Raw genomic sequence first — 17365 nt, 5'->3', positions numbered from 1 at the left:
TTTTTCTTTCTTTTTTTTTTTTTAAAGCTGCTAAAAAAGAACAGAATTGGCCAAAATAAAGGCCAAAAAAAAAAAAAAAAAATTGGCCAAAGAAGTTTGGGGATGTTAGCTGAAGAGAACTAGAAGTTTAAAAAAAAAAAAGCCTTTATAATGCAATTAATAAAACTGGTTAAATACCTAACATCCGTCAACTTAACTCTGGGAGGATAGGTGGAGTTTTGTTTGTTTGTTCTGAGACAGGGTCTGGCTCTGTAACCCAGGCTGCAGTGCAGTGGCATAATCTCAGCTCACTGCAACCTCTGCCTCCTGGGCTCAGGTGATCCTCCCACGTCAGCCTCTTGCGTAGCTGGGAATACAGGCACACGCCACCACGCCCGGCTAATTTTTGTATTTTTTGTAGAGAGGGCGTTTTGCCATGTTGCCCAGGCTGGCCTCGAACTCCTGGGCTCAAGTGATCTGCCTGCCTTGAGCTCCAAAGTGCTGGGATTACAGGCACGAGCCACTGTGCCCAGCCTGATAGTTTTGAAAGTACTAACACACACTGTTCCTCAATGAACCTGCAGCTGAGATGGGGCAAGTCCTCCTTATCAGCTGAATCTGTGGAAGCAGATGGCTGCGGGAGGCTGGCGCTCTTCCAGAAGGAGCTGAGGATGCTCCTTCATGTCCTGCAGGAGGACATGAAGCCTCTGGTGGGGCTGGGATGACTCGGGGGGAGTCGGTGGTGGAGGTGGTGAGGGCCCATCAGGGGCTGAAGACCAACAGGGAGCACTGGGACTTGCACATGGTTAACAACAGGTACCAAGGACTCAAGGCCTGGTCTCAGCCACACAGTCTTATGGGCTTTACACCCTCTGCTAGAGTCAGGGAACAGCAACACATTGGAAAATGTCAATTGCTTAACCATTCTATGTAGCAGGGATTATGTGGATGATTTTTAAGGCAATTATATCCCAGGAACTTCCTAGTCTAGGCCACACCTACAGTGGAAGGCAACGGGAGAGGACGCTGGAGGTACTGAGGCAAAAGCACAAGAGCCCCAAAGGCTGAAGAGAGCAAGTCAGAGGCAGCAGGGCCCCGCGAGAGGGCGTGACATCCTACAGCTCCAGCTGAAAAGAAAAGGGCACTCTCTTCTTTCTTACTGCTGCATCATGGAATAAAGAAGATAACTCTATAAATGTGGTATTCATTAAATTGAATTTACATAAGAGATCTACAAGCAACCGAATATAAGACTTGTCTCCCTAGAAGATCAATTACTGGATAAACCTGGAAAATGTGAAATGATGCTCAATTTGCCTTGACATACAATCTACAATAGTGGCTGTATTTTTTTTTAATTAATCTATTTTTTCTTAATGAGACAGGGTCTCACTCTGCTGCCCAGGCTGGAGTGCAGTGGTGCAATCATGGCTCAGTGTAGCCTCAAACTCCTAGACTCAGGCGATCCACCCACCTCAGCCTCCTGAGTAGCTGGTACTATAGGCACATGCCACCACGCCCAGGTAATCTTTGTATTTTTTGGTAGGGACAGGTTTTGCCATGTTGCCCAGGCTGGTCTCGAACTCCTGGGCTCAAGAAATCCGGCCACCTCAGCCTCCCTAAATGTTAGGATTACAGGAGTGAGCCACTGCACCTGGCAGAAAATATTTGTAAGAAGGAAAGGATGCTCTCCAAAATATTATATAAAAGCTTATAATTTTAGATAATCCAGTGTCTGTAACAGCCTCCAAACTTCAACAACTCATTTTCATCACTGTACTCGAAGTCTTACCACCAATAACTACTTTGCTTCCAAAACTCCTTGTCCATAAGGAGCCCTCTCACTGACATCCACCATCACGACCGGCTGTCCCTGCCTTCTCTGCTTACATGTCCACATGCAAACCTCTGGACCAGCCCAGCAGCCTATCTCTGCTTCTGTGTTGGGGCTCCTGAACATCAGCCTCAGAACAGCCATATCCTGGTTACTGGCACCATTTTAAATTTAAGATTCCCAACAACAGCTGGATCCTTCACATTGCCAACAATGTATGAGCCTAAATTGTTAGGCTCTCGTCTTCTTGAGCCCTTCAAGAACTGTCTCAAAGTCTTACCATGTTGCATCAATTTCACTACCGAAAGTGTTGTTGTGATTAACTTCTTTCTTATATCAGATTTTACTGAAGCATTTTTTAACCTTAGGAACGTAAAGCAATTTTGTGAATTGTCAGGGTCCTGCTATACACACTGTAATGAAGAAAGGAAATAAATATAAAAAGAGAAAAAAGGACGGAAGGAGAGGGAGGAGAAAGAAAGAGAAGAGGGGAGGGAGACAGAAAGAGTGATACTGATAGACTTGAAATATTTTCTACAAATGAAAGAAGTAATGCCATAGTTCCTGTGGTGGCCATATAATTCTATATGATTTTCTTTTCAGTAACCTTATCCTTATGTTTAAGTTACTACTGGATGGCCACTAAACTTATTCTTCCATATGATTAATATTTTTATTTGTAGGACCCCCTATTCTTTTACTAAAAACATTAATAGGTTTGTGATATGGATTTTTCTCACCATTAAAAAAAAAAAATCAATAAAATCTTTTCCCTTACAGTATAATCAGTGCACTTCTCATCACCACTGCCACCGCCATGGTTTGGGCTGCCTGCTAAATATGCTCAGAATTCCCTCTCCCTCACCCTGGACCCGGCTCCCTTAACACAGCACTCTCTCCTTCCCCCAAACTCTTGAAGAGTCCTCCAGCTGTGATTGCACCTGAGTTCCACCCTAATAAACGTACTGTCAGCTTTAATTTTACCAAGATTTCCTCGTTGCTAAAATTACCAACCTCTTTTCTACTTTTCACTCCAAATGACCTTCTCTATCCCCAGCACACTGCTGACTACTAGCCACTCCCTAAAATGCTTTCCTCATTCATTATTCTTATCCTGGTTTCTCTTCCTCTGCTTATCCCTTAAATATTGGTATTCTTCCGGGTTCTGCAAGGTTCCTCTTTTTCGTACACTGTGTAAAAGCCCTGGGAAATCTTGTTCATGGCTGTTGCTGCTCATGAAGTATTTCCAATTCTCCCTCCTTCTGCACATGAGCTAGGAGTGCAACTCCCTGATTCCTTGAACTTAAGGCCATTTAATTGTTCTGGCCAATGAAATGTAACCCATATCGCTCGCTGGCAAAGCCTTAAGAATCAGTCAGTATGTAACTGGCCACATCAGTATTTTCTTATCCCAGTGGTCATGGAAATGTGTTTCCAAGACAGGCCCTGAGCGACCATGACCAACAGGAGCTGTCAGCCTGCGCTGGACCCGGAACAAGAGGAAAATATGACAAGAAGCAGGAGCTGCCAGCCAGTGCTGGACCCGGAACACGAGGAAAACATGACCAACAGGAGCTACCAGCCTGCATCAGACAAGGAACACAAGGAAAATATGACAACAAACAGGAGCTGCCAGCCTGTGCCGGACACGGAACACGAGGAAAATATGACCAGCGGGAGCTGCCAGCCTGTGCCGGGCATGGAACACGAGGAAAATATGACAAGACGCAGGAGCTGCCAGCCTGGCCGGACCTGGAACATGAGAAACACAACACTGGGGAAGCCACTGCGGAGTATGAGGCACTTTATTATCAGAGCTTGACTCAGCCTATCCTGACTGATAACCACTACTCATTCAAAAATATTTATCTGCAGCTCAATTTCTCTGCTGACAACGAACTCCAATGTATCAATGTCCCAATATGGCTTCTACTCAGAGAGCTGTCAGAATTGAGTGTTAGAAACATTTTTGCTACCTGAAGAAATCCAACAAACCTCAGACAAAGGATGAGATGAGATTTCCCCTGTACATGTTTACCGTTTTGTTTGCACCAGCCTTCTTTGAAGCCCAAAAGTTTGTTGGTTTACTAAGCAACAGAAGAAGACTGTGATGTCACCATCAGAAAACAGTCTTACCAGCAATAAACAATAATTTCCACCTTTCCATCTCTGTTCAGAGCCCAATGTCACAATTCTTTTCCATTCAACATGTATCAATACCGAGGCTTCCCCTGGATAAATTACATGTTACCTTTCGCCCAGTGTAGCTTGCTCAAAACCTTCTCCTGAATTTTATTCTTGTAAAACTAGCATTTAACACTCAGAAATATTTAAGTATATATTTCATTTCCCTGTTATGTTATGTCTTAATTGGATGTTTAAATACCAAATCTGGCTGGGCGCAGTGGCTCACGCCTGTAATCCCAGCACTTTGGGAGGCAGAGGCAGGCGGATCACGAGGTCAGGAGAATGAGACAATCCTGGCTAACAAGGTGAAACCCTGTCTCTAATAAAAATACAAAAAATTACCCAGGCGTGGCGGTGGACACCTGTAGTCCCAGCTACTTGGGAGGCTGAGGCAGGAGAATGGCATGAACTCGGGAGGTGGAGTTTGCAGTGAGCCGAGATTGCGCCACCGCACTCCAGCCTGGGCAACACAGCGAGACTCTGTCTCAAAAAATAAATAAATAAACAAACAAACAAATAAATAAATACCAAATCTAAGGAAAACCTCCTCAGGCGCTTCACTATCAGCAGCGCTTTGTCTTGAGACGTGTCACGGCTCCATGCCTTGTGATCTCCCCGGCTCTACAGTCAGGAACACACTCTTCTCTCCGGGAGCCATCGTGTGGATTCAAGACATAATACACGTAAAGTTTTAGACAAGTGCCTACCATGTGGTCAATGCTCTCCAAGCTGGAGCTAGAACCGCTATCGTGAATCCCTATTGGGAGGGGAGGACTCAGCATGTATTAATCACCAGGAAAATACCAGCCACTGAAAGAACACTTTTACATCAGGTTGAAAAGCTAACATGGTAAGCAGCAAGAAGTAAATTCAATTCTGTAAAACTCCAAAGACACCCTTTCAATTATGAGATATATTCTGCCAACACTAAGCAAATTTAGAAGACTATTTTTTAAGAAAGGAGAAGAGGAAGAGAGGAACAGGGAAAAGAACAGGGAGAGAAGGAATGCCCACACAGCGGAAACTGGAAGAATTTCTAGGCCACGTGGTAGCTGACAGTACAGAACCTCCTGCCTTGCACAAACTAGTTACAAAATGACCATTTCTTGACTAGCAATCAGGGTAGGGCTGAAAAATCACCACACGGAAAACCTTTCCTTTTATAGAAAAATAAAAATTACAGCTAACATTTACTGAGCATCTGTCATGTGGCAAGTACTTTCCTAAGAGCAACGTGTGCATGAGCATGACCTTGTTCCCGGCAAGCCCACTTCAGAGAGGGGAGGGTGGAGAGGGTGGAGAGGCTGGGGGATACGTGAGTGTGCACCAAGGCCTGGACACAGACCCAGCAGCGAGGCTTCAGGGCTACATTCCAAACCTAATGCTTGCAAAACTAAGAGGCCGCTCCAACTCAGAACCAAGACCCTGAGTAAAGAGCTTAACGAGCCAAAAGTAACAGGTGTATAGATGGGAAGAAATAATAAAGTGGAGACTGAAATGAGGAAAAGATGACAGAAAATAAGTTGAACTGAAGAAAAAGGTGGGCTAAAAAAGGAATCACAGTAAAAGGCAGTGTAGCTTTAAAGATTTTAAATTCATATTTAAAATTAAATTTAATTTACCCTCAAATATCATCATAAATGCAAAAGTAACATTTAGGAAAAAAATCCTAGAACTGTACATACATTAGAATGTTCTAGTTTTGTGGTTGGGTGTGGTGGCTCACGCCTGTAATCCTAGCACTTTGGGAGGCTGAGGCGAGCAGATCACTTGAGGTCAGGAGTTTGAAACCAGCCTGGCCAACATGGTGAAACCCCATCTCTACTAAAAATATGAAAATTAGCCAGGTGGGGTGGTACTCATCTGTAATCCCAGCTACTCGCAAGGCTGAGGCAGGAGAATTGCTTGAACCCAGGAGCTGGAGGCTGCAGTGAGCCAAGATGGCACCACTGTACTCCAGCCTGGGTGACACAGTGAGACTCCGTCTCAAAAAAAAGAGATGTTCTAGTTTTGCTCACATGAAAAAAACATAGCACTTATCAGAAAACACATACAAATACGTATGTGATTCTAACTCTATATATGATTACTTTAATAATTTATTTTTAAATAATTTTAACACTATTGTAGAACTACTGACTTGCATATATTTGAAATGCAAATTAGAGTCAAACTGCAATGTAAGTCTAAAGAGATAACTTTCCCCATTATCACAATTAGGATTTATACTCAATAGTAACGCAGCATTCTTCTTTGACTTTAGCAAACATGTAACACACAGATACATGGGATTCTATCAGGTACAGGAGATGCACACTGGATTCTCCGTGTGCACAGCTAAGGGCATTCTCAAGGCATGCCCCAGTGAACAAGCAAACAATCGACACAGAAGGCCTCACTCTACTTACTGCTGCAAACGGCCTAGGACTTTATAGAGTTGGTGATATGTTACTAATTTTTGAAGAGTTAACCATTTTTAAAATAACATTTACCTGAAAAAATGGAATACAACTTGCTCAAATATATCTTTTTTTTTTTTTTTTTTTTTTTTGAGACAGAGTCTCACCCTGTTGCCCAGGCTGGAGTGCAATGGTGCGATCTTGGCTCACTGCAACCGCCACCTCCCAGGTTTGAGCTATCCTCCTGCCTCAGCCTCCTGAGTAGTGGGGACTACAGGCGCCCGTCACCATGCCCAGCTATTTTTGTATTTCTGGTAGAGACAGGGTTTCACCATGTTGGCCAGGCTGGTCTCAAACTTCTGGCCCCAGGTGACCCACCTGCCCCAGCCTCCCCAAGTGCTGTGATTAGAGGCGTGAGCCACCATGCTTGGCCTATCTTTTCAAAGAATTATTTGATTTCCACTGCGTTAATAAGACTTCCAGCAAAAGACAGCAAAAGATAACCTTCACTATTAATTACCCACAGAGTGAGGCATAAATCCATGTGAGGATTTTTTGTTTCATCTAAATGCACACAAATTACATTTTAAATAAAAATGAGTAAAATCAATACTTAGGAAGAGCTTCTCATTAACTGTACATTAGCACATACTGTGAATTCATCTTACATATGGTATCATGATGATGGCAACTACTGAGGATTCAGACTTTTTGTTATGATTTTACACACATGTTGGATGCATAAATAACAATTTTAGAAATATAATCAATTCAGGATATAAGCAAGCGGTCTTTAAAACTAATCTTTGGCTTCAATATGCTTTTTCTGACATGGAAATAAATAAAACTGGCTTAATACTGTAACATCAAATTAAATAGTATAAAAACATTAATACAGATTGCTTTATTTTAAAATGAACCATCAACATAAAAGAGTGCAAATTGTAAAATAAGTAGACTGAAGATAAGAAATTAGCCACAATTAACTGTCAAATTATGGGCAAATTATATATCTGACAATGAAAATTTAAGACACATATAAAACTGATTAGCCAAGCAATGATACTTTTGGAAATTCGCCAGTATGAGAATGTTGTTATATAAATATGGAGAATTCATATTGTAAGTCACCAACATTTTTGAAAGTCTACTTTAAGATATATGTTAAGCCAAAAGAATGAGCTATTCAGAACTATGCAGACTTTCTTACTGAAAGGAAAAATAAGTTCATTAAAGCAGTTGCTCCTCAATCTAGCCTACCTTATTTTTTGGATTGGATGTGTTCATTACACTTCGAGTCTCTTTTCCGGTATAAATGACAACACCTATTACAGTACCTGCAAAAACATGAAAGTGGTCCTTGTAGAAATACTTTAAAGATGAGTAAAAGATAACACTTTCTAATTAATTGTTTTGATGGAAAGTATTATCACACTATTTGATTTTATATAAATTTATCCAACAGTGGATTTAATTTGGCTAATTCAAGAAAATCTAATCTCAACTTTAAAAATGGACTTTGAAAAAGTCAAATGATTTGTTAAGCAATACAAATGTACCCACATATAACATTAGGAAACATACTAATATTCTTTTCACTGACAATAGAGATAATGACAATGGCCTTTCACTACTGTCTACTAAAATGGTGGTTCTATCACTGAAGGTCAATTAAGAGGCTATATTCTTAACTGATCAACTTGTCCTTTGACCTTCAAATAAAGATGGTACCAGTTGAACCACTTTCTTTTAGTGTATTTCCACTGTAAAGATCAAAGTATTACTAAATATCAGTGACAGCCCTTGCTAATATTTCAAAATGTGTACAATTAAAATAATAGAAATATTATAAAAAACAATATTTGACTTTGCATTTAGAAGCTATTACTCTCTTTTACACATGTCAAAAAGATACAATAATTTTTAAATTTAAGAGAAAAGAATAATAAAATATCCTTGGTATGACCGATAGATTGCAAAGGCTAAAGGGCACTTATCTCTAGAATGTCAGTATTAAAAACCATGGAAGTCTCTTTCTGAAACTACAGCCATATATAATTTATATTCCTAATTTTCATCCTTAATTTTTTGTAAATTTTGAAGGTGAGAAACACAATTAAGGTGAGAAAGTATATACACATAATGTGCAATTACCAACCATTACAGAATTAACTATAATAATTATATGAAAACTCTGATGTCACATTAACTTAACATATAAAATGCAGAGCATCATAAGACAGGCTCTTTGAAGTAAAGATGATTGATATGAACTCCCGGCTTTTCATGAACCTTGATATGTTACATATTATACATATCACATGGCTAACACCTTCCTCTCTAGAAAATCCAGGAAGGTGGAAGATGTGAAGTATTCCCCAGCAGGGATATGTGTGGAGATTATATATATTTCTCTTTTAATTGAGTGTCACTGAGAAAGTGTGAGGCTTCAGTTTGTAAAAGTTCATGAAAGGCAAGGCCAGCTCACACTTAGAATATAAGCTCCCCGATGCACAAATGCCATCTTTATTACTATTATCCACATAAACTTCTGAGATTAGATGACTACACTTACTATGCAGAGAAATATTAAATATATAATAATACAATACTATAAAAAGCTTTCAAAAGGAGATCATAGAATTACTTCACATCAGTGAAGCTAAATATTAAATATCATCTGATCAGTATTTTCTGTTTTGCCAATCTAGTTTAAATCAAAATATAAACATCCCACTAATGTTAAATTATCACAATGATGTAAGACGGCAAACTGCAAAATTAACTTATTTTTTAACATTAGCAGAATGAGCAAATCTCAGAAAAGTCTTTGCAAGAATTAATCAAGCTAGAAACCCTTGAGCTGAAAGCAGGTTGATTGATGAGCAAAGTGGACTCTAGAGTGGCCTTACAATGCACAGTACCTCAATTCAATGTGATATATGACAAGGCATATGTTACACATTTTTAACAGAGGTCCTGGTACAATATTTGTATAATCTGTTAAAGTTTGCTAAAGGCTCTCGTAAGTATTCTCTCACTTGATTCTCATGAAAAATCAACACTTACTAGAATTAGATTAAATGAATTTTTCTGAGTGTCATGCTTTTTAATATCTAACGTAACTAGAATCAGTGCAGAAATATTTGGGACATTTTCCATTCTCTTTCACAAAGGGTATGTACTTATGAAGTACAATAGGCTAAAAGACTGAGTAAAACCTGAGTATACAAGGCAAAACAGAGGAAAGGGGTTAACTGTGGATTGCGAAATGAGACATAAGAGGGCAACAAAGTATGACAAACTCATTTTGTGTCGTATAACAGGAGACTGAGTGTGACAAATATAAATGTCACAAAGATTTCTCAGTCAATGAAATACTTAAACAGAAGAATTCCAAAACTTTAACCCATATTTTCAGTGTAAAATCAAGATCCACCTCCCTCACAACGGGCTCCAACTGGACAAACTTCTACATCAGAAAGACCTGAGTTCAGGACCATGTTGGTAGATTTAAACCACAACCACAACAACAAACCAGTTCTTAACAGGACCCTAAAAATGATGGTGGTCCAGTATTCATCATTAAATCAAAAATTTAACTTCATTTATCCTGAGAAAACATTTTAAAAGATTTAGGAGCACTTAATCTTCAAAGCCAGTGATTACATTTGCCTGATCCATAACTGCACACTTCAAATTGACTACAGGTAAAAATTAATATTAAATATTCAGAAGCTTTGGGTCCAAAAAGGGAGGCATAAAATATGACCACATTTACTCCTACACTCCACAGACCCCATGACTAGGGCCCTCGAGACTTAGCCTACTTCAAAGAGGCTACTATGTGGATGGTCTGCAAGTCATTCTATAGTCCAACCCTATCATGTCCAACTTCTGTTCAATCACAATTTCATGTGAGTGGGATAATAACTACTCTGTTAGTTACTATGTGCCTTCCTTGCTACGGGCTATATAGAAAATTTCATGCAAAATTATACCACCTTCTAATTGACTACAGTTGTATTTTAAGCAAACAACTTCCATGTTGCAAAGCAAGACAAAGAATGCTAACAAGGTCAAATTTTGTAGAAAAAGATACTCTCCTTTATTTAAACATTTCTAGTTTATACCAGAAATCATAATCCAGCACTTCAAGTAGTCCACTCAATATTTCAAATGATAGGCCTATTGCAATACTTTTAGTTGCTATTTCTAACCACTGATACGTTTAATTTGCAGATAACCAATCCTCACAAATTCAAATTAATTAAGATGATTCACAGAAAATTATTTAAAAACACAAAATATAAAACCTAGACCACTTTAACAAAACAATTAACGGCCTTAAGCTATAAAATCAAAATGATGTGAAATGCTTACTAAAAGTAAATATGTATTTCATATGTGTCTAATGAGAGACAGAGGTATTAACAAATCAACGTATTTGTTGACTCTCAATTATACACCTAAAACCTGCTAGATACCGTTAGCAAAAGCAGGCAGGGCCACATACACCAGCCTCTGGAACACACTCCAACTCGCAGATGCCCTCCAGGAGCCAATTTCCACAGAACCCCAGTGTGCACTGCTCCCTGGGGCAGGCGCTCCCGGGCTGGACCCGATGATAGCAAGGCAGACACTGAGCACTGCACGTACAACTCCAACCACGCACCAAGTGCAGGAAAACTGATGAAGACCGTGAACTGAGCCCCAGGATGTAAACAACCTAGATCAAAACTGGCGCACAGACTATAAAGGAGACCCCCAACCAAGGTCTAGAGTCCACACAGCCAGGACACAGAGACACAGGTGACCCGCACCCAGGTCTAGAGTCCACATGGCTGAGACACAGAGACACAGAAGACCCTCACCCAGGTCTAGACACCACACAGCTGGCCCACTGAGTGACAAGGAGACCTGCACCCAGGTGTGGGTCCACATGGCCAGGGATTGCCCTCTGACAGCCCCGTCACACTTTTGCCAACCTTGCCTTAGACAGCCCAGCGTTCCTTCCAGTTTTGTGACAGCTGAGTATCAGGAACACTCCTTTGTACGCTCATCAGTATAATAAACACGACGGTTCTCCAGGACCCAGTTCTGCATTTTAGAGAACAAGTTTTCTGGATCCACATGGGAAGTGAAACCTCCGGCAGCACAGCAGGCTCTCTGTGTCCTGCCTTGGCTCACCTCTCGTCTGCTGCATCTGCCTGTCTGTGTCTAACCTGAGTCCTGGTTCCCATGCATTCAGAACTCTAGGGACGGGGAGGAAGCACTGAGTTCACTTCCCCTCCAGAGTCAACTTGAATTCAACTGAGATTTGACTTTTAAAGTATAAGAGTAAAAGGAATTCTCAACTTGTAATCAATTACAGAGAATACAAGAGTGCCTAGGTTACTCTGGAAATCTTAAAATGTTTCAAAGATTCCTTAGGATATAGCAGTGTGGTATATAGAATGTGGTAACTGTTCACATTAACAAGGCTTTTAAATAAAGATATGTATGTACTAAAAGAGCTGAAATTAAAGCTTACATTTAAAGATGTTCGAATACAAATTAACACTAAAGGTACCTTAATTAAGCTTCTCGAGTGGATGGTTTTAAAGCCGTCTTCACGCCCACTAGGAAGACACAACACTGAATGCTAGACGGCAAAGAGAACAGAGTGGACAGGATGGGGCCAGCATGTTACGATGCCTCATTACTGTCCAACTAGTCGGGCCCACTTGCCAAGGTCATCAAGAGAACTGAGGTCAGGAGAGAAAACTTTGTTCAGGGAACTGTATGGGATGTCTCAAAAGCCTTTAGCTCAAGCAGCTTTAGTCTCCCTCAGGAGAAGGGCCACAAATGAACAGTACTAGGGATCAGTAACAACACTTAATATATGTTTATGCAGCACCAGGAAAAAAAGATGAAATTTATTTTAAAAAGGGAAGCATTACTATCTTCACGAATGATTCTTAATTAAGAATAACAAATATCAGTGAGATGGAAGAAACAGGCTGCAATAACTACACATGGAAAGTGTAAGCCTTCTCCCCATGTGTCAGCTTCTGAGTCCTGTATCATAAATGCTTTCGTGTAACTACTGAAGGCCGAGCACTCAAGAACACTGGCTTTCAGGGAATGCACAGCTGGACTCCATTCTGGTCCCTGTGCAGCCTGGCTCTATGGTAACTGGCAGGGGGAACACACCTCCTGAGTGCAGCCATTCAGCGTGAGGCCAGGCCAGCAATGACCACACTCACCACCTGGCGGAGAGGCTGGCAACACTCATGCCTCTCAGCAATGCCAAGGCAGCAGCATGAAGAAGGCTGCAGGGCAGGTTTCCCTGGCTAAATGTGCCTGCCCATGGTGTGAAGACCCTTACAGAGCTCAGGGCCCACGTGTCCACCCCAGAAGAGTCCTCCTGGCGTGAGGTCCCTCTCGAGGCCTACAGAGCCCAGAAACTGTCCTGTTCACCTCTGAAGTCTCTTCATGGAAAACTGTCCTTGTTCTCTCTCTTTGTATGTTAAGGAATTTATATACGTATGTTTTTATATATATATATATATATATATATATATACACACACACACACATTTATATGTAACAATTATATATATAGATGTAATTTATATATAAATAATATCATCAAACACCCACAAAAATTGTCACCTATTAAAACTGTCATATACCCATCAAGCATTTTTTAAAGACACAAAACACTAGGGTAAGATGAATTCTCTTTCAAATTCTATCATCCAAAAAGCTAACCTGTGTCCTCCTCCTGGAGTTCGTTGTATAGTTTTGCATACTACAGGCCAACAGTTAAACACAAGCACACAAAGCTGCCCTGTTGTGTGACACCTGCCTTCTCCATGGGCCTAGCACACTGGCCCTTGGATCCTTTTTTTCAAGGTACTGTCTCTCAGTACTAGGCTGCTAGCAGGAATGCTCCTCACACTGTTCCTGCCGCCTGCCTCATCCTGCCACATCTGCATATTCTTTAAATCCAAGTTAAATGTTTCTTTTTCAGAAAAGCTGCTCCTAGACCTGGTCTATATAAACTTCATTTTTCTTTTTTTGAGATGGCGTCTCGCTCTGTTGCCTAGGCTAAAGTGCAGAGGCGTGATCTTGGCTCACTGCAAGCTCCAGCTCCTGGGTTCACGCCATTCTCCTGCCTCAGCCTCCAGAGTAGCTGGGACTAGAGGCGCACGCCACCACGCCCGGCTAATTTTTTGTATTTTTAGTAGAGACGGGGTTTCACGGTGTTAGCCAGGATGGTCTCCATCTCCTGACCTTGTGATCCGCCCGCCTCGGCCTCCCACAGTGCTGGGATTCCAGGCGTGAGCCCCCGCGCCCAGCCTCTAAGCTTCTTTAATGACAAACCGTCCACAGCACTCTCTGTACGTATTGGTGATACTTAGCACAGCAACATCATCTAGAACACTTGCTTAATCTCTGTCCACAAAGCCATAAGCTCCCTGAGGACAGGATATGGAACCGCCTTGCCCCAGACCGAATCACCGTGCCTGGTGTAGAACAGGTGCTCCGTGCACATGCATGGGGGAGTGAGTGGCATCCAGGAGAGAAGGGCACCCAGCACTGGGCAGCACCGAGAAGACACAGCTCCAACAATCTAGCCTCTCATTCCAGGCTGCCATCACCTTTCGGGCACTCTCTTCCAGAGCTCCCTGCTGCTAAGCCCCATTACTGGCACCAGCATCGATACCAACCCATTCCTGCTAAACTTCCTCCCTGGCATCAAACCTCAGCATCACCTAATTTCTCATCAGCTTCCTTCCAAACATCATCATCAATGTCAACTAATATCTGATAACATGGTAATCATCTGACATCGTCTACCTCTCACAGCACGCCTAGCCTCTTCTAATACTTTTCCGTTCCACAGTCACTTCAGCCACACTCTCCTCCTGCCAACCCTTGTCGGATGACTGAGAAGCGCTAAAATCACCACTGGCTTCCCAAGCTCTTCTGTGGCGCCTCTCATTAAGGAACACTGACAAGTTTGTCAAGAAACAGGTCAAAGACGAACAGAATATCCCTGTACTCCTGAACGAAGGCTGCAGCACCTCTCCCTGTCTCGGGCCTTGTGAACCACGTGCAGTGTCTGAGGAGCAGCACAAGCCTCACCACAAGCTCCCAGGACTGTCTCAGACCCACTGAGCTGGAGTCTGCGTTTAGCAAGGTCCCTAAATATTTCAGGGCACTGTGAGAAACACTTGTTTGGAGTCCCTGGACCAAACAAAGCATCATCTATCCGGGAGCAATCACACTCAGAGGAGAATGTTTTCCTTACCTGATGCAACAATGGTGCTTGCCCACAATGTATTTTCTATGCTGAGACTTTCATGAATGGGCGGGTCACTGTCTTCCTGTGCAGGGAGACAAAAAGAAAACAAAACTGTCAAATGAGTGACTGTTCATTATTCATACCTTAGATAACCTCAGTATTAGAAACAGGTCCACAAGCTCAATCCAAGTGAACAGCAATGCAAAGGCACTGCAAAACAGACGTTAGAAAAAAGGGACTATAAAAAATTGAAAGTACAAGTTCAAAGAACTCCTGTAATCAATTAATTGCTTGCAATGCTTAACATTAATACACAAATGAAATAATTCTAAATTTTCATGAAAGTACTATATCTTCTAATATTTATTTATTTATTTATTTACTTATGAGGTGTTATTATGTTGCCCAGGCTGGTCTCAAATTCCTGGGCTCAAGCAATCGTCCCATCTCAGACTCCCAAGTAGCTAGGTTTACAGGTGCATCCAGCATGCCTAGCGTATTCAACTACATCTTTAACACATCATTTAACAACACTCCTGAAAAAGTAGAAAATATTAGCACAGAAATAACCACAAGTCAACTCTTCAACATTTCTTTTGCATGCATAGCATAATTTCCTCTCTCTATCTCTTGTGAAGGACAAGGGCAATACTTTTTAAGTGTGCATGTATTCACGAGAGAGAAAATGCTTCTGTGAATATTGTTAAAAAATAAACATATATTTTAAAAATGTATTTCTCTTAAATTCCTCTTTAAAAGTATGCTATTATTGTCCGGGCGCGGTAGCTCACACCTGTAATCCCAGCACTTTGGGAGGCTGAGGTGGGTGGATCATGAGGTCAGGAGATCGAGACCATCCTGGTTAACACGGTGAAACCCCATCTTTACTAAAAATACAAAAAATTAGCTGGGCATGGTGGCGGGCACCTGTAGTCCCAGCTGCTTGGGAGGGTGAGGCAGGAGAATGGCGTGAACCCGGGAGGCAGAGCTTGCAGTGAGCCAAGATCACGCCACTTCACTCCAGCCTGGGTGACAGAGGGAGACTCTGTCTCAAAGAAAAAAAAAAAAAAGTATGCTGTTATTACACGAAATATTCTTAAACAAAATTCAAGTACGTTATATGATGCTAACTACCTTAACAGATAGCAAACCAATATGGCCACACATCAGTATCACAACAGCAATACGTACAGTCTAGTTTTACATTTACACTTTCAATGTTCATATTCAGAGAAGAAAATTACAATTTAAAATCTGGGAATTTTTCATCTTAATGTAAAGTCATGGCCTACATTTCGGTAATGGAAGCCTTACTAGAATAAAGGAATGCATCCACAGCCCTGCATCTAGAAGTAACACAGGGAAGACATCCCGTGTGGGAGGCAGTGACCTCGACGTCTGGATAGGGTAAAAGCCACACACTGTCCTGACTGTTGGGCGTCTCCCGTAAAATAATGCCCCCTCCACAAACTGTATTTTGTTATGAAATGATAATTTGCTATCAGGATATACCTTAAGGAAAAAAAAGAAATCAAATTTGAAAAGGAAAGAAATTGAAAACATATTTTCCAAAATAATCTGCATGTACAAAATACGTTTATGCAACTGGTGTTTTCCTTCTAGTTACTTATCAAACCACTTTCAGATGATGTAATTTTGGCCATTTTGCTCATTACTTGGGAGATATTTGCTAGATATTTGTTGGCCATTTTGCTCATTACTTGGAAGATATTTGCTAGATATCTGATTCTCTCATATACTTGATTTGTTTATTTGTGAAGCACAGAATCTAAACCAATCCTAACAGTTTCCGAAATATTTCCCCTAATATGGCAATTATTTAGTAACTAAAGTATTTTCAATTACATTCAATTTGAGGAAGGCGTTTGGCCTCCAGTTGCCTTGTATGCCCAAAATAGCAAGCCCAGTAGTTAGGAAGCATCCTGCAATGCAGATGCAGCTCAGGGTCAGACTCTCAGGGCCCTGGGGATCATGAACCTTCCACCATGTCCCTTCACAAGAAGGCGACCACCTGACCTGAAGATTGACCTTAGTGTCTGAGCCTTTGGGAGAACGAAGGCTATGATGCTGGGAATTGTTTACAACACAGCTGGAGTGCTGTTTCTTTGAAAAAAAAAATCATTTCAAAAATATACACTGGCATTTAAATAAACAGTACCTTGGTTACGTCATCTACAATAAGATCTCAGTAGGCACAAGTGCAATGCCAGCCACAACAAAGGACACAAAGAGGTCTTCTCAGTGATATCAATGGTCTTAAGGAGCAGGCGCCCTGCAGACACAGCCTGGATGGAAACAATCTGTCTACAGTATGTGCTGACTCCAGCATGGACCAATTACTATTTCTGCAGATACACAAATACCTTTAACTCTACAGTCCCTTAGGAATTACTTCCTTCAATTAATTCCACTTTATCAAGTACAACATGTTGCATGCTTTCCTGAACTTAGCAGTTACAACATATAAAAATCTGATAATTAACCTGTATTCATATGCAAAATATTAAGGATATATATTTTTAAGTGGAAAACCTGAGAATTATATTATCCCAATATAAATTTGCATGTTTACAGGGGAAAAGAACTTAAAAGGAAGAGTCAAAAGAGTAATATTAGTATTTGTATCAGGAAGGGAGGAGGGCTGTAAAA

General features: G+C 41.1%; 1 protein-coding gene across 13 annotated transcripts in view; it reads right to left on the bottom strand.

The window, feature by feature from the left end:
• The window catches only part of ATP9B (ATPase phospholipid transporting 9B (putative)), a 308184-nt gene that overhangs the window by 158759 nt on the left and 132060 nt on the right, over positions 1 to 17365 (bottom strand). For all 13 annotated transcript variants that reach the window (XM_031003705.3, XM_031003706.3, XM_063699327.1 and 10 more), the window contains 2 exons: positions 14702 to 14777; positions 7660 to 7736 (listed from right to left, as the gene is read on the bottom strand). In XM_031003705.3, the coding sequence (XP_030859565.1) occupies positions 7660 to 7736; positions 14702 to 14777 (153 nt within the window). The remainder of the gene's footprint in view (positions 1 to 7659; positions 7737 to 14701; positions 14778 to 17365) is intronic.

Source organism: Gorilla gorilla, chromosome 17 (genome assembly GCF_029281585.2).
Source record: "Gorilla gorilla gorilla isolate KB3781 chromosome 17, NHGRI_mGorGor1-v2.1_pri, whole genome shotgun sequence".
NCBI classification, from domain to species: Eukaryota; Metazoa; Chordata; class Mammalia; order Primates; family Hominidae; genus Gorilla; species Gorilla gorilla.
Note: the sequence above shows the minus strand (reverse complement) of the source record. Positions and strands in the feature narration are given on the sequence as shown.